The sequence below is a fragment of the Oncorhynchus gorbuscha genome, linkage group LG19, assembly GCF_021184085.1.
Source record: "Oncorhynchus gorbuscha isolate QuinsamMale2020 ecotype Even-year linkage group LG19, OgorEven_v1.0, whole genome shotgun sequence".
In the NCBI taxonomy this organism is placed as follows: Eukaryota; Metazoa; Chordata; class Actinopteri; order Salmoniformes; family Salmonidae; genus Oncorhynchus; species Oncorhynchus gorbuscha.
Window position 1 is genome coordinate 41099722 of NC_060191.1, and position 23114 is coordinate 41122835.

At 42.3% G+C, this 23114-nt stretch overlaps 2 protein-coding genes and 1 long non-coding RNA gene across 3 annotated transcripts; all 3 read right to left on the reverse strand.

The window, feature by feature from the left end:
- Positions 1 to 7883: 7883 nt before the first annotated feature.
- cbln18 (cerebellin 18) lies at positions 7884 to 9869 on the reverse strand. Its single transcript, XM_046313452.1, has 5 exons — positions 9785 to 9869; positions 9012 to 9117; positions 8643 to 8822; positions 8404 to 8535; positions 7884 to 8276 (listed from the first exon to the last, which is right to left on the reverse strand). Exons 2-5 carry the CDS (start codon positions 9112 to 9114, stop codon positions 7972 to 7974), a joined length of 720 nt encoding a protein of 239 aa, XP_046169408.1. The 5' UTR covers positions 9115 to 9117; positions 9785 to 9869; the 3' UTR covers positions 7884 to 7971.
- Positions 9870 to 19704: 9835 nt separating this feature from the next.
- cbln20 (cerebellin 20) lies at positions 19705 to 21176 on the reverse strand. Its single transcript, XM_046313550.1, has 4 exons — positions 21126 to 21176; positions 20805 to 20900; positions 20535 to 20675; positions 19705 to 20384 (listed from the first exon to the last, which is right to left on the reverse strand). Exons 1-4 carry the CDS (start codon positions 21130 to 21132, stop codon positions 19957 to 19959), a joined length of 672 nt encoding a protein of 223 aa, XP_046169506.1. The 5' UTR covers positions 21133 to 21176; the 3' UTR covers positions 19705 to 19956.
- Positions 21177 to 22029: 853 nt separating this feature from the next.
- Positions 22030 to 23114, reverse strand: LOC124005756. The gene is made up of 3 exons (XR_006833686.1): positions 23055 to 23114; positions 22686 to 22826; positions 22030 to 22270 (listed from the first exon to the last, which is right to left on the reverse strand). It is a non-coding gene; the product is annotated as an uncharacterized LOC124005756 (long non-coding RNA).

A 23114-nucleotide genomic window follows, 5' to 3' on the forward strand; every position in this document is an offset into this window, starting at 1 on the left:
GACAGATATTCTTTCAAAATTATTTGTATGTATTTACGGAAGCCATATTTACAGAAGCCATAAGTCAATGGTGCTACCTGTCAATGATTTTAAAGGACATTATAAGGATTATTTAAATGGTTTGACCATCCAGATCTGTTAACACATGATTTATATCCATACACAATGCGTGTCTGACTACCTCCAGAGGTGGTCAGGAAGATCGGATCACTATCAGATCACAATGTGCCTTTTATTCTACACGTATCTAAAAATCGGGCACAATCAGAATGTGGATAAGATCAGAACTCAGGGCGCATGTTAGCACCATTTATAAACAGGACTTTAGCTAAGAAGGAGAGAGGAAGAGAGAGAGTAAAAAGGAAACCACCGCCTTAAAAGGGCATGGGCTTTCTGTCTACTCTCCTTCCATCCCTCCCTCCTTTCGTCTATAACTTTCCCTCTCTCCTCCCCTCTTTCTTGTTTTTTTCTCTTTTTTGTTGTCCGTTAAAAAAGTGCATCCTTATTTGGGAAGGCCTGTTCAGTGTGAGAGGAGCTCTGCCAGGAGGCTCTGGATTGGTCAGCAGGAATACTCCAAATACTTCCCCACACCACTCCATCAGCAGAGTGGAGAGGGAGAGGGAGAGAGAGAGAGGGAGGGGGAGAGAGAGAGGGGGAGGGAGAGAGGGGGAGGGAGAGAGGGAGGGAGAGAGAGGGAGGGGGAGAGAGAGAGAGGGAGAGAGAGGGGGAGGGGAGAGGGAGAGAGAGAGAGAGGGAGAGAGAGAGAGAGAGAGAGAGAGAGAGGGAGAGAGAGAGAGGAGGGGGAGAGAGAGAGGGAGAGAGAGAGAGGGAGAGGGAGAGGGAGAGAGAGAGAGAGAGGGGGAGAGAGAGAGAGGGGGAGGGAGAGAGAGGGGGAGAGAGGGGGGAGGGAGAGAGAGAGAGAGAGAGAGAGAGAGAGAGAGAGAGAGAGAGAGAGAGAGAGAGAGAGAGAGAGAGAGAGAGAGAGAGAGAGAGAGAGAGAGAGAGAGAGGGAGAGAGGCTTTGCCTCTGAAGAGAGAAAAAGAGAAGGATGGAGAGATTGAGAAAAAGAGAGGCTTGAGCTAGAGGAGGAGGTGATGAATAGAGGTGGTGTCGTTAAGGGCCCATCAGGATATCAGGCCCGTGGATAGTGGCACAGACTGTTACAACAGACTGTCCATTTGGCCCTGATACATCATGTTAGCACCACATCTGTTCTTTCCCCCCTTCATATTTCAGAAAGTCTGTTATTGACTTCAGAAATTTGCTGAGGGAGCGAGAGAGAGGAGAGAGGGGGAATGTGTGACCACAGAGATGGGAGGGCCGTGCGAGAGGAGGAGCGGGAGGAGTAGTAAAGGGAGGAGGAGGAGGAGAGGGAATCTGAGGTTGAGAGAGATAAATGATTGAAGACAAGAGTCATCTCACCATCAGAGCACAGCAGACCTTTTATGTCCACGATGCTTGTCAACTGGCCTGCTGAGTTGTGTTTGGGCAAACGTGCGTGTGTATGTATGGTGAGAGAGAAATGGGGGTAGGGAAGAGAGGATGTGTGGACGTCGTAGTTAGTAACACATTCCCTTCTTATTACCATCACTCCTTCTCTTGCCAGACCCCCAGTAGTGTAAACACACTTTGCCTCACACCCTCACATCCTACATTAAGTCAGTTGTTGGGGTTTCTGCCTCACTGTGTCTCCTCCCATCTCACCAAGGTATCACTAGCCCGTTTAAACCTGGTGCTAACATGCGCCCTTTGTTCTGATTTTGTCCACATTCTGAATGTGCCCACATTTTTTGAGTGGTGTAGAAGATTAAACGACACATTGTGATCTGATCTTCCTGACTACTTCGGGAGATAGTCAGACACGCATTGTGTCGGGAATCTGGAAATCAATCAACCATAAACGTACCTGGATGGCCAAATCATTTAAATAATCATTATACATCATTATATAAAATCATTGACAGGTAGCACCATTGACTTATGGCATCAGTAATTCCCTTAAAAATAAATAAGTACATATTATTTTGAAAGAATATCTATCAAATGATTTGAATACGCGGAAGCATCAGCTAATCTGGTTACAATATGGACTCAGTAGACGGATAAGAGACACATTTTAAAATGCAATGTGTAGACGTGACAAACCTTGCTCAGATAGTGATTGAATCATATTCATCAGATCGAGAAACTCACATGTTAGCGCAAGGTGTAAACAAGGCTTTTGTCTCAATGTGGCACCAAGGTATCACTGATGTCATTGGGCTGCCCTGACCCTCTCAGGCATGCTGATGTCACAGACAGGGGATTCCATGTTGAGGACATGTGGAAGTAGCACTTCCTTATACAGTTATTACCATAGAATAATCTTAGTCATTATTAAACATTTAGGAATAGGATTTAGACCTTTCCCTCGTTGCTTTTTTCACTCCAAGTGGTTTTTCATATGAAAAGATACCGTGCACCTGAATTTCTAGGGAACACATACATGGCATGTGTAGGCTATATCTTTTAAAATCAGTGGAATAGTTCAAGAAATATCAGCAGTCTCAGTAACCAGACTTAGTAAAACACAAAGGCCTTCAGATATGTAAGTAAGCTTTGGACAAATTCACATTTTGTATTTATATATAAAGCGCTTTTACATCAGCAGATGTCACAAAGTGCTTATACAGAAACCCAGCCTAAAACCCCAAACAGCAAGTAATGCAGATGTAGAAGCACGGTGGCTAAGAAAAACTCCCTAGAAAGGCAGGAACCTAAGAAGAAGCCTAGAGAGGAACCAGGCACCTCAGGAGTAAATGTCAGTTGGCTTTTCATAGCCAAGCATTCAGAGATCTAGACAGCAGTTGCAGTAGAGGGAGGGAGGGAGGGAGGGAGGGAGGGAGGGAGGGAGGGGGAGGGAGGGAGGGAGGGAGGGAGGGAGGGAGGGAGAATAGCATAGCCTTGCTATTGAGAAAGGTTGCCATAGGCAGATCTTGCTCTCAAGAGAAGACAGGCTATGTGGAATCTGAGCTGCAATTCCTAACCTCCTGCCAAAGGTATGACCAAATTAGAGACACATATTTCCCTCAGATTACACAGACCCACAAAGGATTTGAAAACAAATCCAAATTTGATAAATACATTTGAAATGCTACAGTGTGCAATCACAGCAGCAAGACTTTTTCCCATGCCAATTAAGCCCCTTGAATTGAATTGAATTGAGAGAGAGAGAGAGAGAGAGAGAGAGAGAGAGAGAGAGAGAGAGAGAGAGAGAGATGGGAGAATTGGAGGGAGCATGCTTAAGATCACGCAGGACACCAGATAAAACAGGAGAATTTCCCCAGATAGGACAGACTGACCCGAGCCCACCGGCACATAGACTATTGCAACATAGATACTGGAGACTGAGACGGGGTCAGAGGACACTGTGGCCACATCCTACGATACCCCTGGACAGGGCCAACCAGGCAGGATATAACCCCACCCCCTTGGTCAAATCACAGCCCCCACACCACTAGAGGGATATCAACAGACCACCAACTTACTACCCGTTTACAAGGATGAGTATAGCCCATGAAGATCTCCACCACACGAACCAGAGGGGGCGCAAAACCAGGCAGGAAGAAAAAAGCCTGGCACGACATGACACGCCCCTCCTACAAGTAAGCTTTGTCCGTGCAAGAATAGCCCATATGGCAGGAGCCTACTGTTTGCTGTGTGAGGCAGTTTTAATGTACAAGTACAACTCCTGGACAGGATGTTAGTCTGTATCAGGGCCTTACCCCCCAATACATCTCCTTAATGTCCCATTTTTATAGTCTTTGATATGACTCGAACAGGGATCGAACCCCATATCTTCCAGGGTGGTAAGTAACCACACGGCCACTGATAGTTACATATAAATTCCTGGTTATTGCATTGTGAAAAGTCCTATAAAACCTCAAAATGTGGTATTGACCTCTGATCCTTCACAAAAAAAGCATGAGACGCGTGACCTCTCCACTCTCTTACTCAGCGCCGCAACGGACTATATTTGAGCACGAATGCTGTTGTACAAGCTTACTTCTTCGTCCCAGTGCGCCCGCCTCACAATTTCCCGCGCAAATACAGGTAAACTCGACATACTGCTGCGTATTTGATCTATTACCATTCAATAATCATCAATACATTTATTGAAACATGACAAATCTGTAACCCTATCCATATGATCATGCCAAAGCAGCATCTTCTCATTCACTTTAAATCCCAGTCCGCTGGAATAATTGCCATGTCTATTGAAACCCCCCACAGTCTCTTGAGACATTAAAATGATGTGTGTATGTGCGTGTGCCTGTGCATGTGTGTGGAAGTTTGGCATTTGTGTATGCGTGCGTGCGTGCATACGTGTGTGTAGGGTCATAAGTTAGAGGGAGTTTACAAGAGTGGAGGAGTTTGCTTACATCCAGGCACTCACTGGTTTATAATACATTCCGATAAGCAGTGAGAGACAACAGGGTTACACAATGACATCAGAGGACATGTACAGTATGTCATCCAATATCCCCCATAATCTCTCTTGCTCAACATCTCTCTTTGCTCTTTTTCCATTTCATATCGTATTTGGGGTTTCATGTGCCCTCTAGTGGTCAAAACGAGTCAACAGTTAAACAGTACACAGTGAGTGTATTATGTTTCTGTAAAATTACAGTGGGGCCTACTCAATCAAAGCTGGTTTCTGTCTGACATCCTTTGAACCATTGCCTTTCTGTTCAAAATGTTGTATCAAGTCTGCCCAAATGTGCCTAATTGGTTTAATAATACATTTTCAAGTCCATAACTGTGCACTCTCCTCAAACAATGGTATTATTTCACTGTAATAGCTACTGTAAATTGGACAGTGCAGTTAGATTAACAGGAATTTAAGCTTTCTGCCCATACCAGATATGTCTATGTCATGGGAAATGTTCTTGTTACTTACAACCTCATGCTAATCACATTAGCCTACGTTAGCTCAACCGTCCCGCGGGGGACACACCGATCCTGTTAAAGAGTTACAATCTCCCTAATTAAACGCTAAATATCTTTTCCTATCACATCCATAGAACAGTCCATTAATCATAACCTTGTGTCATGTCATCATTCTGAACAGTCTTAACCTCCTGCATCTGCAAAAAACCCAGTATTACACAAATTGGTTTAATTATTTATTTACTTTTCGTTGATTGGAACTACTCTCACAGTAATCATATACGTTGCACACGAACCGCCACCCGTTTGGAGTAAGAAATCATCAATGTGTTTACGTGTGAATGCCTTTGTTCGCCTTGTAGTCCCGAACAGAGCTACAGAGTTGATTTCCCTTCCATTCGCTCTTAAAACTGCCTCTTTGAAAATAGGCTGGCCAGCCGTGTCGATTGTTCCTGTTGGGTGATGAGAGTAGAGTACTACAGTGATTTGAGAAGAGTAGTAGAATGGTCCCACTTAAATTAGCTTTTCTAGATACTTTACTTAGGACAGCTAATCAGCTGTACCAGAGATTGTCCGGGAGGTGAGCTTCTCGCCTCTACCTCGTGTTGATTTTCAGAGTTCGGACTACTTTGGATGTGAGCTGCAGCTACACGCCTTTCTGGTGTAAATGTTCATTTCTTTACCAATCCTCTTCTGCACTCTGGTCGAAAGGGACGGTTCCGTGAGGCTGACACGCTGTCTGACCTCACTCGGGGCATGGCTACTTACTGCGCAACATTTATAGGAGACAAATTATCTCTTATAGCTCCTAAACTCATATTCATATCTTAACAAATACATGTTCATCATATTGCATTTAAAACATAGAGGATGGAGACTTCATACATGTAGTGTTTATACTTTTCAAGTTACAGTATTTCCTTTGTAACATTTTTAATGACATCACAAAATAACAACCCACATGACATTATTTTTCTTTAGATCGCCTCTGACCATTCCCCACGTTTCTATGTTCGAAATATTGTTTCAGTATTCACTTTAGAACGTGTTTGTAGACAAAGGATCATTCCTTTTTTACCCCTTTTTCTCCCCAATTTCATGGTATCCAATTGTTTTAGTAGCTACTATCTTGTCTCATCGCTAAAACTCCCGTACGGGTTCGGGAGAGACGAAGGTTGAAAGTCATGCGTCCTCTGATACACAACCCAACCAAGCCGCATCCAACCCACAAGCCCGGAAGCCAGCCGCACCAATATGTCGGAGGAAACACCGTGCACCTGGCAACCTTGGTTAGCGCGCACTCCGCCCGGCCCACCACAGGAGTCGCTGGTGTTTGATGAGACAAAAACATCCCTACTGGCCAAGCAATCCCTAACCTGGGCGAAGCTAGGCCAATTGTTCATCGCCCCACGGACCTCCCGGTCGCGGCCGGTTATGACAGAGCCGGGGCACGAACCCAGAGTCTCTGATGGCACAGCTGGCACTGCAGTACAGCGCCCTTAACCACTGCGCCACCCGGGAGGCCCGACAAAGGATAATTTCTGTGTGAATTTGGAGAGGGATGTTCTCTCTCTCCTTGATTTACAGGGCGCAAACTTAAGTTATTGGCTACAATCATTATCCTACCATTTTGATCAAAACTTGCAGCAAAGTCACCTTGGCTGCGTTTCAAACTCAAAGTAGACAGCCCTCGGCCCTAAACCCTCAGCCATTGAATGACATTTTCACATCCTAGTGTACCTTAAATGTCCCTTGCCCAAGTGAGGGAGAGTGATGATCGGAGAGGAAACAATAACGTGTTTCGACTGCAGCCCTTGCCTGAGGAAGCCTGCTCTGATCTGACTTTCGTGCGCCACAATCATTTTGCTGTCCAATCAAGCGTTATGCGTCTATGTCGTCAAAATAAATGTGGGGGCGTAGGTTTTGACCAAAATTCCTAAGCAGCTGAACGCTTACGGTCTCATCTAAATTTGATCTCGCTTTTCTAAATGAAATTAACGGAATGGTGGCCTTTATGAAATAGGTTTCCAATTCATACATTTAAAAAAATCATTGACTTGGGTTTACAAATAAGAATTTTGAAGACAAAGACCAAAAGTACAATGGGCAGTGATTGCAGTGTGATAAATCAACAGCAAATTCAGGATAGGCTTATTTCATTTCCAAACGGTGATCCGTATGTAGACGTACAATTCCCAATTTTTCTGCAATTATTTTATTAAATCGCATTACTTTTCCAGTCTGAAATGCAAATTTAAACATGCCATGATATTACAGACATTGCCTGACTTGTGGGAACCCTGTTTAAATAAAAAATAATAATGCTAACTACAACAAAATACAAGCCATGGTTAATAAGACGTAGGTTAGCTAGCCTAAGAGTCATTATCATCCACTTGTATGCCTATTTGGTCGTAGGTACCATTATTATTCATTAACTCAGCATTCATTTAGAGATACATTCATTTAGAGGCTATGAGACCACACTTCTGGAGGACCATTAACAAAAACTATAAACAGCACAAGATGACACATGTCCTACTTCATGTAATGAATCAGCTTTTATTTTGTTCAAAGCAATACTATTTCACAGGCAGACTGTCTAAATTTAACTGTACATGGAATATCATTGGTTACAATTGTGCACAAACACACACACACACACAATACACACACTTGGAACGTTATGTGTGTGTGAGTGCCATATCAGTATGTCTTTGTGCATGCATGTATGTGCTTGTGTACATTCATGCATGTACGTGTGTTTTCACATTTGTTTGTGCATGTGTGTGCTCATGTGTGTGTTCATGTGTGTGCTCATGTGTGTGTTCATGTGTGTGTTCATGTGTGTGCATGTGTGTGTTCATGTGTGTGCTCATGTGTGTGTTCATGTGTGTGCTCATGTGTGTGCTCATGTGTGTGCTCATGTGTGTGCTCATGTGTGTGTTCATGTGTGTGCTCATGTGTGTGTTCATGTGTGTGTTCATGTGTGTGCTCATGTGTGTGTTCATGTGTGTGTTCATGTGTGTGCAACTCTGTCCTCTACTCCTGTGTGAAGGGGTAGACCAGGTATCCGCTGAACCTGTTGTACTCCTTGGTGTTGCCACACAGACTCCTGCCGGAGAGCAGCTCCACGTACACCTGGTCGCCCTGGCGCAGAGACAACAGCACCGAATGGGTGGCGCTGTCCTCCGTGTCCTCCCGGTTGTCCTCCCACACAGAGGCCACCACCTCGTTGTTCTTTATCAGCTGCACCTTGTGGTAAAGACGCTCGCCATCCACGCCCGCGTTGGAGTAGGCCGTGAAGGAGAAGGAGTAGAGGCCGGCGCAGGGGGCGGTGAAGGTACCTGGATAGAGGACATACACAGGGAGATGGAGAGGGAGTGTGAATGGGTGAGTGTGTGTATGTGTGTTTTATTTTATGTTATGTTATTATGTGGGGAAATGATGCGACAACGCAGTGTGGCGTCCTACCCAGAGCGTCATTGTATCCGTTACCCTGGTTGAGAGAGATGGCATAGTAGCGGATTGGCACGTTGCTAGTGAAGGGGCCGAAGCAGTCGCTTCGAGATCTCATCGCCGCGGTGAACGCAATCTTATTGTTGCCTGAGTCACAGAACGAGGGAAGGAGAACAGAAGAAGTTAGAAGCCTGGGACTTGAACATGAGGGATTTGACTTAATCAAACTAGGAAACAGACGTATTTTCCAGTACCTGTGACTTCCTTGATGTCGTTGTCCAATCGGGTGAGCTGCTCCCACATGTCCACCATGCGCATGAAGGTGTGGTCCTCCAGCATACTCATCTCATTGGCCACACAGCAGCATCCCCGCTGGCTGTTGAAAGCACACTCACAGTCCCACTTCCCACAGGGCAGGACCCCAGTCCAGCCCACTGGGGACAGTGGGGAGGATAGGGGAGGAAGGTGGGAGGGGGTAGAGGGAGGCAGAGAGTAGGGGTCAAAAGTTGTCAAAGCAGGACCAATAGTTTGACATGACATTTGATTGTTAAGATTAGGTTTGGGGTGGATATCATACATAAAGAAAAGAGAAAAAACTGAGGCGTCATGAAGTTTTCTGTTACCCGCTGCTTCTCTCATCAGCTCTAAAGTCCCCACGGCCTTCACACTGGCACAGACGCACAGCAACCCCCACAGGCACAGAGAGGACACTGCAACACACTTCATTATCTGTAACACATAGATAGTTACTGTTGGTCCCACAGCATACCTTCAAATTACAATGAAAAGAGACTTTTGAAAATGTTGATAAACATTGCATGGCTATGCTCTCTGCTGAGAACCAGCTGTATGAAACATCATGTATTTGTGGTTCACGCACTGGTCATGATGACTAACAGTCACAGTCTACTCAACCCATTCGGGACTCTGAAGTTTTAGTTTGTTTGTTTGAGCATGCCTCGTCAAGATGGTGCTCTAAGGATACATCAACCTCCTTCATTTCCTTACTGGTTTAGCCAACTGCAAAATAGTTGATATTCATTGGTCATTCCACCATCTTTGATGGAAACATGTAAACAATAGTTGACCTCAGTACCCAGATGTTATTTTCTGCGTATGAAGCCTTTTGCTAAAGCACCCTACACCCATTCTAAAACTTTTTCCCATCTACAGTTCTCTTCCCATCGGATTGGTTCTTACATTTCAAATCAAATATGATCAACAGTGCCTTCTTGCTTATCCAAAGCTGTCACTCATCAAAATGGACTATATAGAACTTCAGTATCATTAGCGTATTGCTTTACGTATATTCCATATTCACTGCATAGCTCCTATCTCACCAGACCTGAGAGCCTCCAGACAGTCTGTGGGTAAAGGGAGGAAAGGCAGTACTTACTGTATCGCTGTAAGAAGCCCACGTCTTGTTACCTTGTTCTTACAGTAGGTGAGCAGACTTGGGAATCCTCCTAAGACTATGTAGGAGCTTAATGCAGGCGGGGTGGTGCTGCCGTGCTATTGGTTCCCTGTCTGAGGTCCCACCCTTCCACAGATGGATGAGAAAAGCTCCACGGCCATTCCATGTACACAAACCCCAACCCCAAAAACACAGGCTGAAGTAGGGTTCCTAACGGAGGGCACCTAGAACACATTCAATAGTCTCCCATTGTGACAAGTTAAAGACAATGCCATGTCAGTGTTTCTTCCCTGGGTGTGAATGAGAGGTCCTGTAAGAAGCCAGCTCATCTTTGCCGTTGTGTGAAAATGGTAGGTTTTTAAAAGGACACCGGTGTCTGGTTTCCCTAAAACTCCCAGTGGACACAGTGTTTCGAGCTGCTATTGAATAGATTGTTATCGAGGATTTTGAATGGCGTTTCCCAAATATACGTGGGTTTATTGCTGTCTCATTGAGAGGCATTATCAGTGGATCAGGAGACCCAGATATAGTGTCACCTGGTTCTCACACCTGGGTGTGGGCGGAGGTGGTGGAGAGAGTTTCTGTTCTCCACTTATTGTTGACCATCATATACAGTATTGATTGTTGTTTTGTCAGCGTTGCTGACTGTCACATGTCCCCAGTTGAGCGACCCGGTTCTTCAGATTGCTATCCATTTCCTTTGAGGCGAATCAGAGAATGGAGGTCAAAGTATTGTGATGGTTTATGTCATTAGATAACATCATCCAGCTGTGACCCAAGACAGAGGAATAACAGGGAGGTCATAGAGTCTATCTTACAGTAGTGCTGCTGCTGATGATGATGACCATTTACTTTTTCTGAATGCACATACATACAGTATAGGTTTATATAAATGTTGCATTGTATGTCTGTATGCAGAATTGGGTAGGTTACTTTCTAAATGTAATCCGTTAGTTACTAGTTACCTGTCCAAAATTGTAATCAGTAACATAACTTTTGGATTACCCAAACTCAGTAACGTAATCTGATTACGTTCTGTTACTTTTAGATTACTTTCCCCTTAAGAGGCATGAGAAGATAGAAGACAAAAATGTATGTTACCAATTGAACAACATCTATTGCAGGGTAAATCAATGTTAACGTTTACATAGCTGGCCACATATGGATGTTACATTTGACTTTATGGGTTGGTTATGTAGGCTTCTTCGAACCCATCACTTTCTACTACATATAATAATACGATTCAATTATATCTTTACATTAAAAACCAAAGTCTATCAGAATTCCAGTCATTCCAATAAACGTTGTACCCCTTGATCTTCAAGAATAGGACTTAGAAATATGGAAGTATAGATTAGACTCATTTTTAGTTGTATTAGTTTTATCTGAGCATAACCCCAAATCTGAAGACTTGTTAGCCAGCCCTAATTTTTATTTAACCATGCAAGTCAGTTATGAACAAATTCTTATTTACAATGACTGCCTAGGAACAGTGGGGTAACTGCTTTGTTCAGAGGCAGAACGACAGATTTTTTACCTTGGCAGCTCGGAGATTCAATCTAGAAAATTTGTGGAGTGGTTGAAAAACGAGTTTAACTTCAACTGTGTGTGTGTGTGTGTGTGTGTGTGTGTGTGTGTGTGTGTGTGTGTGTGTGTGTGTGTGTGTGTGTGTGTGTGTGTGTGTGTGTGTGTGTGTGTGTGTGTGTGTGTGTGTGTGTGTGTGTGTGTGTGTGTGTGTGTGTGTGTGTACATACAGTTGAAGTTAGAAGTTTACAAACACTTAGGTTGGAGTCATTAAAACTCGTTTTTCAACCACTCCGCAAGTCGATTAGGACATCTGCTTTGTGCATGCCACAAGTAATTTTTCCAACAATTGTTTACAGACAGATTATTTTACTTATAATTCACTGTATCACAATTCAAATGGGTCAGAAGTTTACATACACTACGTTGACTGTGCCTTTAAACAGCTTGGAAAATTCCAGAAAATGACGTCATACCTTTAGAAGCTTCTGATAGGCTAATTGACATAATTTGAGTCAATCGGAGGTGTACCTGTGGATGTATTTCAAGACCTACCTTCAAACTCAGTGCCTCTTTGCTTGACATCATGGGAAAATCAAAAGAAATCAGCCAAGACCTCAGAAAAAAATTGTAGACCTCCACAAGTCTGGTTCATCCTTGGGAGCAATTTCCAAACGCCTGAAGGTACCACATTCATCTGTACAAACAATAGTACGCAAGTATGAACACCATGGGACCACGCAGCCGTCATACCGCTCATGAAGGAGACGTGCTCTGTCTCCTAGAAATGAAAGTACTTTGGTGTGAAAAGCGCAAATCAATCCCAGAACAACAGCAAAGGACCTTGTGAAGATGCTGGAGGAAACAGGTACAAAAGTATCTATATCCACAGTAAAACGAGTCCAATATCGACATAACCTGAAAGGCCGCTCAGCAAGGAAGAAGCCACTACTCCAAAACTGCCTTTAAAAAAGCCAGACTATGGTTTGCAACTGCACATGGGGACAAATATCGTACTTTTTGAGGAAATGTCCTCTGGTCTGATTAAACAAAAATAGAACTGTTTGGCCACAATGACCATCGTTATGAAGCTTGTGGAAGGCTTCCCAAAATGTTTGACCCAAGTTAAACAATTTAAAGGCAATGCTACCAAATACTAATTGAGTGTATGTAAACTTCTGACCCACTGGGAATGTGATGAAATAAATAAAAGCTGAAATAAATCATTCTCTCTACTATTATTCTGACATTTCACATTCTTAAAATAAAGTGGTGATCCTAACTGACCTAAGACAGGACATTTTACTACGATTAAATGTCAGGAATTGTGAAAAACTGAGTGTAAACGTGTTTGGCTAAGGTGTATGTAAACTTCTGACTTCAACTGTGTGTATATATATATATATACGTCCAAAAATTGATGTAACAAATACAGAATGTCCCTTTAAGTCTATCAAAAGTGTGCAAGTTTGAGCATGTGTCCATTAGGCCTATGGATTTTTTGTATCAGCATGAATTAGATTGAGCAATAAAAGCCCCAGTTTTATTCCATAGGCTTGGATCCACACTATGCAGCTGTTGCAAGAGCATTTTTCACTGGCTGTCCACTGGTTTCAAAAACAATGATTGATAGGCAGCTTAAACTTCTTGAACTCAACCATTATTGTGTTCAAATACACTGAATTGTGAACGGCCATCCACAACAACCGCAATCTGCGAGGCGCAAATAGCTAAATAAAAGAGCAGCAGTGTGATTCACATCAACTCGCTACGTAGATATCAATAATAAGTGATATCCTGAAGAAGGACAACATCTGTGTTACTGCGTTTACAATATAAAAATAAAGCTTTCCTTTCTGTAAGATCTCCCAAACCCCGAGCATTCAGACTAACGATATTGAGTGAGTTGAAAACGAACTCCTGCTTAAAAAAATAAATAACACAAAATAGATAACAGAAGTAGTAATGTGATTACTCCGACGGAAAACTATGCTCAGCTGAGGTAGTGGTGGTTAACGGTGTAACAAATCTATTTTTTTCTCTCCTTTTTTTAGTTGGCAAGTGTTCATAAATTGTAGTTCCCACTGTACATTAACTCGTGGCAGTACATTAAATGTACTCTTGGCAGTATTCACAGTTCCAGTGTGGTTCATGTCAACAGTTACCCAGTAATCATTCTTCCTTCGTTAAACGCGTGTGGGCCCTTGAACCCAGCCTTCTTTCCCTCTTGTTGCGCCTTCTGTATAAACAGCCACAGTTTCTCCCTGGCAGTCTGATCCTGCGGTATCAGAGCCTCTTTGATGCGGAGCTTCTTCTCGTCCAGAAACTTGTTCCCCTTGGCCATTTTCCACAAGTATTTCCATTTTTTAAGCGCAAGATGACATTGTGAGGGGGTATATCAGATCTTTGTCGATGTACCACGTCGATCTCTTTTGAAGAGACAAAGACCAGGTCGCCCTTTAATGCAATCACTTCATTCTCTATTGCCTGAATGTTTCTAAATGTGAAATCTTATGTTTATTTGACTCTGATGATAAAGAAATAGAAAATATTCCTGGAAAGGACTGTGTTAAATATTTAGGAATACATTACTAAAGCACCTTATACCACCCACCACTGCGACCTGTATGCTCTAGTCGGCTGGCCCTCGCTACATATTCGTTGCCAGACCCACTGGCTCCAGGTCATCTACAAGTCCATGCTAGGTAAAGCTCCGCCTTATCTCAGTTCACTGGTCACGAAGGCAACACCCACCCGTAGCACGCGCTCCAGCAGGTGTATCTCACTGATCATCCCTAAAGCCAACACCTCATTTGTCCGCCTTTCGTTTCAGTACTCTGCTGCCTGTGACTGGAAAGAATTGCAAAAAACGCTGAAGTTGGAGACTTTTATCTCCCTCACCAACTTCAAACATCTGCTATCTGAGCAGCTAACCGGTCGTTGCAGCTGTACATAGTCTATTGGTAAATAGCCCACCCAATTTGATCTACCTTCCCCATACTGTTTATATTTATTTACTTTTCTGCTCTTTTGCACACCAATATCTATACCTGTACATGACCATCTGATCATTTATCACTCCAGTGTTAATCTGCAAAATTGTAATTATTCGCCTACCTCCTCATGCCTTTTGCACACAATGTATATAGACTCTCTTTGTTCTTTATTTTTCTTTCTACTGTGTTATTGACTTGTTAATTGTTTACTCCATGTGTAACTCTGTGTTGTTGTCTGTTTACACTGCTATGCTTTATCTTGGCCAGGTGGCAGTTGCAAATGAGAACTTGATTAAATAAAGGTGAAATAAAATGTAATTAAAAAATTAAAAAACACTTAATCAGACAACATATTAATTTCTCTCCTAAAATGATTTAATACTTGGCTACAAAGGGATCTTTCTATACTTGGGAAAGTACTTATGTCCAAGGCAGAGGGACTGTCTCGCTTTGTGTACCCCTCATTATCTTTATGTGTAAATCCCTCTACCTGTAAAGAGATCAACAAGACCTTTGACTTCATCTGGAAAAATAAGTCAGTCCTCTCAAATAAAAGAGCTGAAGGAGGTCTGGAAGTGTTGGATTTAGTTGTCATAAATAACACTTTCAAGATCAACTTGTTGGAAATATGTTTGATCAATACTGATGCAATATGGTATTTCATTCCAAATCATTTGTTTAATAAGTTGGGAGGTCTTACATTTTTACTGAAATGTAATTATATTCCTGAAAGATTACCCACTAAATTGGCTAGGTTTCACCAACAAGTTTTAATGTCCTGGAAAATGTTTTCTGCACATTTTTCCCCCCACATAAAGCTATTCTGTGGAATAATTCAGACATAACTGTAAGGAATAAGTCATTGTTCTAACCCAGCTGGCATGAGAGGAATATTGGCTTTGTTCTTGATGTTTTTGACAACAGGGGTAATATTCTTACATATGAACAATTTACAACATTGAATGAGTTTCGAATACCTTTCAGAGAGTTTATTTCTGTGATCAAAGCTGTTCCCCAGTGGTCTAACTACACTAATGAAAACTCATTTTAGCTTTGGTAATGCTCACAAAGCCTATCCAGAAGTCAGAGTGGAAGGCGTGGGCTTACTTGAGAAATCTTGTTATAATAAATATATAAGACAAATTCTTCATTCACAGAACCAATTTACACCTAGAGGAACATGTTTATTAATTTTTTACCTTTATTTAACTAGGCAAGTCAGTTAAGAACAAATTCTTATTTCTAACTACGGCCTAGGAACAGTGGGTTAACTACCTGTTCAGGGGCAGAACGACAGATTGTTAACATGTCAGCTCTGGGATTCGATCTTGCAACCTTTCGGTTACTAGTCCAACGCTCTAATCTGCCGTCCCTATTCCGGACATTGTCTCTAAAAAAACTTTGGTTAAGGCCTTACAAATATTGTAAACCAAACTAATTTAAGGAAGTGCACTTTAAAATTCTACATAAGATATATCCATGTGAATTCTATATTGTCCAAATTTGTGGCTATTGATGATGTCTGTGTTTTCTGTGAAAAATAAGATAATCTGATTCACTTGTTCTTTGAATGTAAATTTGTGTCAGAATTTGGGGAAAATACTTATTTAGCTTTTTGAACACTACCCATATTTTTTACATGAAGGATATCATATGTTACTATTACAATGATAACAAGACCACTGAAATTATTGTGATTTTTTAAATTCTTGTTGGTAAATACTTTATACACCAAATAAAATTCCAGAATTATGTACCAAGTTACACATATTTTTTATTTAATTTAATTATCTTGTTAAGACATTATCCCTAGTGAATAACAACAAGAATATCTTCCTGAATCATTATAATGAGATTTTTTCAGAGTGAATACAATTGCATTAGAATTGTTTATTTTTAAAATTATTTTATTGATATTTTTGTATGTTTTAGTATTTTTTTGTTACTAGTTTTTGTTTTGTATAGTTAGACATGTTTGATGTATCAATGTAAGTTGTTGATTTTGTATTATGAATTATTATGTATTTAAAAATTTATAAAAATAAAATAAACTAAAAAATAAGTGATATCCGTATCGCCGTAGACAGCTCCACTGCTCTTACCTCCAAGCTTTATTCAAATTGGTTAATCTTTGGATGCCGACAGCAGTCGTACCATAAGGATGACATAGCTTGGACTGTAGCCTACAAAAGCCTATTCCTGCTCTTTTCTCTCGATCCATCAAATGCATTTGGTGTGTCATCATAGTGGTCTCTGATGTGTGGTCAGACTCACTCAGGTAGAACAAACTTAAACTTGCGCCTTTTTTCAATGCTGATTTGAACGTCAACAAGTTTTTTTCTCGCAAACATTCTTTCCGAATTTAAAAGTAATCCTCGAAGTAATCATCTCGTTTTTCAAAAGTATCTGTAATCTGATGACAACATTTTAGCTGGTAATGTAACAGGTTACAGTTTGTTTTGTAATCCCTTACATACTCCCAACCCTGTCTGTACGTTGAATGTGTATGCTATATGATATATACATAATAGTTGGAGTCTCGAGAACTGGTTGTGCTACATACTGTATGTAGCTAGTTCATAGCATGTAAGTAATGTGCTGCTGAATGTGACATAAGGAAAGCTGTGAAGATATTCACATGTCAGAGGAACACCAATATTGTTGAGCCAAATACACATTGTGTTGTATTTGTTCACCTCTATAGTTCAGATTCATGCAAATTATATTCTAGTCCATAACAGACTCCTCATTGGATTTTCAGTCACATTATCTCTGATTCACTGAGGTCATTGAGGTTAAATCTGTCAAGTGTGGAGTCCGATGGCAATAGAGATAGATACAGCATTTGTATTTATTATGGATCCTCTCTTTCTAGGGTCCAGCAAAATTAAAGCAGTTATAACCGGTTTAAATAACTTTAAAAACCTTACAATACATTTCACAACACATTAAGTGTGTGCCCTCAGGCCACTACTCTACTACCACATATCTACAACACAAAATGCATGTGGATGTGTTTATAGTAAGTAGTGGTGGAAAAAGTACCCAATTGTCATACTTGAGTAAATGTAAAGAGACCTTAATAGAAAATGTGAAAGTCACCCAGTAAAATGCTACTTGATTTAAAGTCTAAAAGTATTTAGTTTTAAATATACTTAAGTATCAAAAGGAAAAGTACAAGTGTAAATAATTTCAAATTACTTATATTAAGCACACTAGACGGCACTTTTTAAAATATTTTTGTTACGGATAGCCAGACTACAACATAATTTACAAACCTAGCATTTGTTTTAAGTGAGTCCTCCAGATCAGAGGCAGTAGGGATAACCAGGGATGTTCTCTTGATAAGTACGTGAATTGGACCATTTTCCTGTCCTGCTAAACATTCAAAATGTAACGAGTACTTTTGGGTGTCAGGGAAAATGTATGGAGTAAAAAGTACATTATTTTAGTTAGGAATGTAGTGAAGTAAAAGTAAAAGTTGTAAAAAATATAGATAGTAAAGTAAAGTACAGACACCACAAAAAACGACTTAAGTAGTAGTTTAAAGTATTTTTACTTGAAGTACTTTACACCACTGTTAGTATGTTAGCATGTGTGTGTGTGTATGTGTCTTCAAAGTCCCCACAATCCCATACGGTGTATCTCTATCTGTTTTTTTATATGTGATTCTACTGCTGGCATCAGTTACCTGATGTAGAATAGAGTTCCATGTAGTCATGGCTCTATGTACTGTAGTACCGTGTGCCTCCCATAGTCTGTTCTGGACTTGGGGACTGTGAAGGGACCTCTGGTGGCATGTCTTGTGGGGTATGCATGGGTGTCTGAGCTGTGTGCTCGTAGTTTAAACAGACAGCTCCGTGCATTCAACATGTCAATACAACTCCCAAATACAAGTAGTGATGAAGTCAATGTCTCCTCTACTTTGAGCCAGGAGATATTGACATGTATATTACTAATGTTAGCTCTCCGTGTACACTTAAGGGCCAGCTGTTCTGAGCTATTTGTAATTTTCCTAAGTCCCTCTTTGTGGCACCTGACCACAGTATTAATGCTTATGGCTAAACTTGACTGCTCTGTATACCCCTAGCCTGTACATCCCTGACAACGTGTTGAGCATAGCTGTATGGTATGGAGGTCAGACAATAACAAACATTTGAAAAATATCATCAGATTACATAAAGTGATGTCAAATGAATCCATTTCACTTAAGAGGACAACGTATTATTTTGTGTGAACATTTGGTCTTGATGTTAATTCTTAGAGATACAAAGGTGAGTTGAGGTGAGTTGAGTTTGTCACTTTAGTGACACATTTGATTAATTCAAGGAAAAGGTTAACGAGATAGGAAGCAATATAACCCTCTACGGTTGACTCCCCAAAATAAACATTTTCAAAAAAATCTAAAATGATCCCCAAATCGTAGACATGCTTTTAGCCCCACTTCCTCTTCTCATCAGTGTCTTAAATGTAAAACTGATACAGGCACCCTAACACATTGTTTATGGTCATGTATCAAAATACAAAGATACTGGTCTGGTGTTCTGCAAGAAATTGAAAAGATCCTAGGGGTTGACCTAGAATTGGACCCAGTTTCTTTACTGTTAGGTCTCCCTAGTAGGGTGTTACTTCTGTGGGTAAAAGGAGGCTTTACAACATCCTTACCTTCGCAGCGAGGAAAAACATCCTTTTACAGTGGATTAGTGATAAGGTTCCTTCTATTAAAGATTGGCATAAGATACTATTTGAATGGGTGCCTCTGGAATATCTGACATGTACATTGCATTCTAAAACAGACCACTTCTACAAAGTATGGGAACCTTATCTAAATTATCTAGAACCTGAGGTATCAGTTATTATGTTGCAAGGATTCTCTTAGAATGGCGGGGATCTATCTATTTCAGAACTACACTGTACGTTCCATATGTTGAACCTAACTTCTTGGTTTCAACTCAGCTTTTTTGTTTAATTTCTGTTTGTAAGTTTGTTAAAAAGGTATGTATTGAGAGACGCACCGAACGGGAAGAGGAAAATGGTGTACGTATGTATGGGTGTGTGTGTATGTATGGGTGTGTATGCATGTGTATATATATATATGTGTGTGTAAGTGAGTGCTGTTTTGTTGTTGCATCTCTTAATATGGGTGAAAGTGGTGAAATTCCAATAAAAAATATACTGTTACAAAAAAAAAATCTGAAATGCTCATTTGGCATTTATCTTCATTGCGCAGTGTCTGTACTTCTACCTCACTCATCCCAGTACATTAAACGTTTATCTCTGCTTGTGGACCCTTAGGATCATTAAGTGATGTTAGTATTAGTATGAACACAGTAGTACAACAACACAGAGAGAGGTAAAAGAACACAGACCAAGTACTTGTTGTAGAATCATGGTTTATTTTCAAAACAAAATCTAACACAAGCAAACAGCTTTCTTCCCATCACTGTCAAGGCTGTCCTAGAAAGATGAATGGGGTTCTGATTGACATTCACTGGAGGAGCTGGCCTCTGATCAAACACTCATCACAGAGCCTCAAGACCAGCTCCAAGTTCCCTTCCAGAAGCAGGACTGGGCAAAGGAGTTAAAGACAGGGCGAAGGTGGTGGGGTGTGGTAGCCTCAGCCTCAGCTTAGACTTAGTCGGTGGCGTAGAGCAGGAAGCCGGAAAAGGTGTTGTAGTGGCTCTGGTCGTCGCACAGGAAGCATCCGATGGGCAGGGTGACGGACAACTTGTCCCCGGCCTGCAGCTGGATGGCCATCACCGTGGTGGTGCTGTCCTCTTGGTCCTGCTGGTTCTGCTCGCTGCAGCCCGCCACCTGGCGCCCGTTCACCATCAGGTTGGCGCACGCGGCCAGGTTGGCGCCGGGGGCACCCGAGTCACTGTACACGGTGAGGGCCAGGCTGTAGACACCGGAGCGGGGCACAGTGAAGATGCCGGTGCGGTTGTTGTAGCCCTCACCTAGGTTGACGAAGATGTACTGGTAGACAATGGTCTTAGCTTCACGGAAGGGGCCCTCGCAACGGCGTGTGTTGGTCAGGGCCACGGAGAAGGCACTACGGCTCGCTGCAGATGGAAAGAGAGAGAGAAGGACAGAGAAATGAATATACAATGGGACAAAATAACAGCAAGCCATTTGGTTTCCAGTCAAAATTTGACACATTGGCCGGTGTTGATGTGGTAATGGAGATAGTGGTTGAGGTCAGATGGTCTCACCGCGGACATTGTTGACCACGGCCTTTGCCTTCTCCAGGCCCTTCTGCAGCTCGTTCAGACTCATGTTGAAAAACTGCTCCATCCTCCACATCTGCTTCTGCATCAGGCAGCAGCCGCAGGAGGCCTGGTCCGCCAGACACACTGTGTGGACACAGACACACAGACAGACAGACACACAGGACAAAGGATTAGACAGTGGTTCTCAACACTCCTCGCTGTTTACCATCCTCAGTGTGTTTAGTGTCTCCCTTCCTACTCTCTATCCCTTACAGTTCTCTGTTTTGGGGTCCTTTGCTGTCTCTCCAGGGCTATTCCAGCTGTATTCATTGGCCAGAGCGGCCCCCAACAAGCACAGCAGTACGATAGCTGTAGGAGAGAGCAGAGTAAAGCACACAGTTACACCACAGTATGCACTCTTCCATACACTGTACACACACCTGCAGCGTCACACACCATCGTAGGACAGGAGTTGTGCACCCCCTTGGCTACTCTAGACCAAAAGCTTAACTCCTTTGTCCTCATTCAACCACTCTGGAACCTACATCTGCAGTTATGCTTCCCTGTCATATAGGAAACCATAGAGACGCCCACCTCTCATTTTGCAGCTTGGAGATGGCAGTCGATGTTCACAGACAGTCGGATGGGATGGATAGACTGTCACCAGGAGAGGAGCTCTGCCTATAAACCCTGAGTAAATGCCACCTCCCACTGTCGGTCCTCTGTGGGATGGGCAGTGGCAGGCTTTGTGTCCTGCATATGTGGGACAGGTATTGTCTGTCACCCGGACCACTGCGTTCCCATTGAACTGCAATGACACTTTACCTGTGTTGTCAGGTGTCAGGCAGCTTCCACCTGCTCATTGTGTATGTTAATGGATGATGAAGAGAGTGTCAGGTAGTTCGGCAGGGGACCTTTTCCTGATGCAACGGGCGAGAGATGAAAAACAGTGAACTCATTCCCAGCATAGCATTTTGGGAGGGGAGCGCAGAAGGCATGGGGAGTAGATTGTCAGGGTGTTTGATTCAAGTAAACTATATATACAGACCTCTTCGAGTGTACAAACTTTTGACTGGTACTGTATATATCCCCTCCCCCATAATCTAAAACAAATGTTGCGCCCCTGGATTTATATAACATATCGTCTTATTCAGGAAACTCATTTGTGTTCAAATGAAAATGGCCCTGATCTAATTTCAAACAGAAGATAAGTTTCTCCTGGTATTTTGAAAACAATTCGAAATTCACTTCAAGCAACTTTGTTTATGCAATTTTTATTTATTTTTATCAATCATGCATTTAAATATCATTCTTAAATATCAAGCCAAAAGGACACATGGCAATAGGACAGCAGCTAAGATATGGCTGGAACAAGCTATCAGCAAATCAGCACCTAATACTGGAACTTTCCTATCAGTTGTATAAACTAGTCCAGTTGACATAGAGTCACAGATGCCCCGACCCCTGACTAGAAGCGGAACCCGTGATAGAGGGGGCCAGTAAAGTCTGTCTAGATGGAATGGATGAGATGGGCCTGGTTGTTGGACATCCTGTAGAAGGCCAGTACTCCTTCATGTTGGTCCAGGTACACCCCCATCCTGCGAGTCTTGGTTGTGCCTAGCTGTGTCTCCTTCCCAGCATGCCACATTGAGAAGGCCGTCCCAGACCAGTTCAGGCTCCACGAGTGCTCGTTGTAGCCCAGCCTGCTGCTGTCGTCAGCCTCCTTTCTGTCCAGGTCTCTGTAGGCCACACCAATAGTGATCAGAGTGACAATTAATAAAAACTAAGTAAAATACTCAAAGCCAAAATAGTTAATACTAGTCAATTCATGACAGATTCAAATCAAGGGCATCTCTGAAGTACATAACATACTTTGACGCAATCTTAATGATGAGGGAGCAACCATAGAAATATAATTATATTAAGTGTGTACCAGTGAAGGCTGCTGGGGGAAGGACGGCTCCTAATAATGGCTGGTATGGAGCCAATGGAATGATATCAAATACATGTTTGATACCATTCCAGCCATTATTAGGAGCCGTCCTTCCCTCAGTAGCAGCCTCCTCTGGTGTGTACCCATGAGTGTTCCAGTCATGTGGTCGTAGCCTGAGAAGCTTTGTCACATCTAGTAATTATATGGCAGTAATAACCCACCTTCTGGCCCGTCCACTCTGTCTCCCAGTAAAAGAGGCTTCCAGCCAGGGGCTCCCTGCACAGTATCTGTCTCCAGTAGATGAAACGGTCGGGGTGCTCCGGCTGGTTCTGCTTCTCTGCCTTCAGAGTGGCTTTACGGTCCTTATCAGCCAGTTAAGGTGGCGGTAAGCAGTGTTGGGGTCAAATGTCAGATTAAAGCGAACTACATGGCGAAAGACAGGAAAGATTGGTGATGCTATTGTCATCCTTTGTAGTCCACACTCAATTTTTTGTTCAAGCGTCCAATTGTCTGAAGACGCTTCAATGCTGCTTATGACTACATTTCTATAACTCTTTAAAAGGGTGAGAAGCAGTAAAAGGGCTACTCACATGAGCATTTCTTTTCTGGTTTTCAGCTCTGGGTTTGCCAAACCAACAGTGATTACCTGG

Bases quoted from the DNA above. Each gene is read 5' to 3' on its own strand.
- cbln18 (XM_046313452.1), bottom strand. From the start codon at position 9,114: ATGAAGTGTGTTGCAGTGTCCTCTCTGTGCCTGTGGGGGTTGCTGTGC. The intron at 8,823-9,011 runs GTAACAGAAAAC...CACTGTCCCCAG, and splicing joins GCTGATGAGAGAAGCAGCGG to TGGGCTGGACTGGGGTCCTG. The intron at 8,277-8,403 runs GTAGGACGCCAC...TCCTCTATCCAG, and splicing joins CGGATACAATGACGCTCTGG to GTACCTTCACCGCCCCCTGC.
- cbln20 (XM_046313550.1), bottom strand. The intron at 20,676-20,804 runs GTAAGGGATAGA...GTGTCCACACAG, and splicing joins GGACCCCAAAACAGAGAACT to TGTGTCTGGCGGACCAGGCC. The intron at 20,385-20,534 runs GTGAGACCATCT...TTCCATCTGCAG, and splicing joins CGTGGTCAACAATGTCCGCG to CGAGCCGTAGTGCCTTCTCC.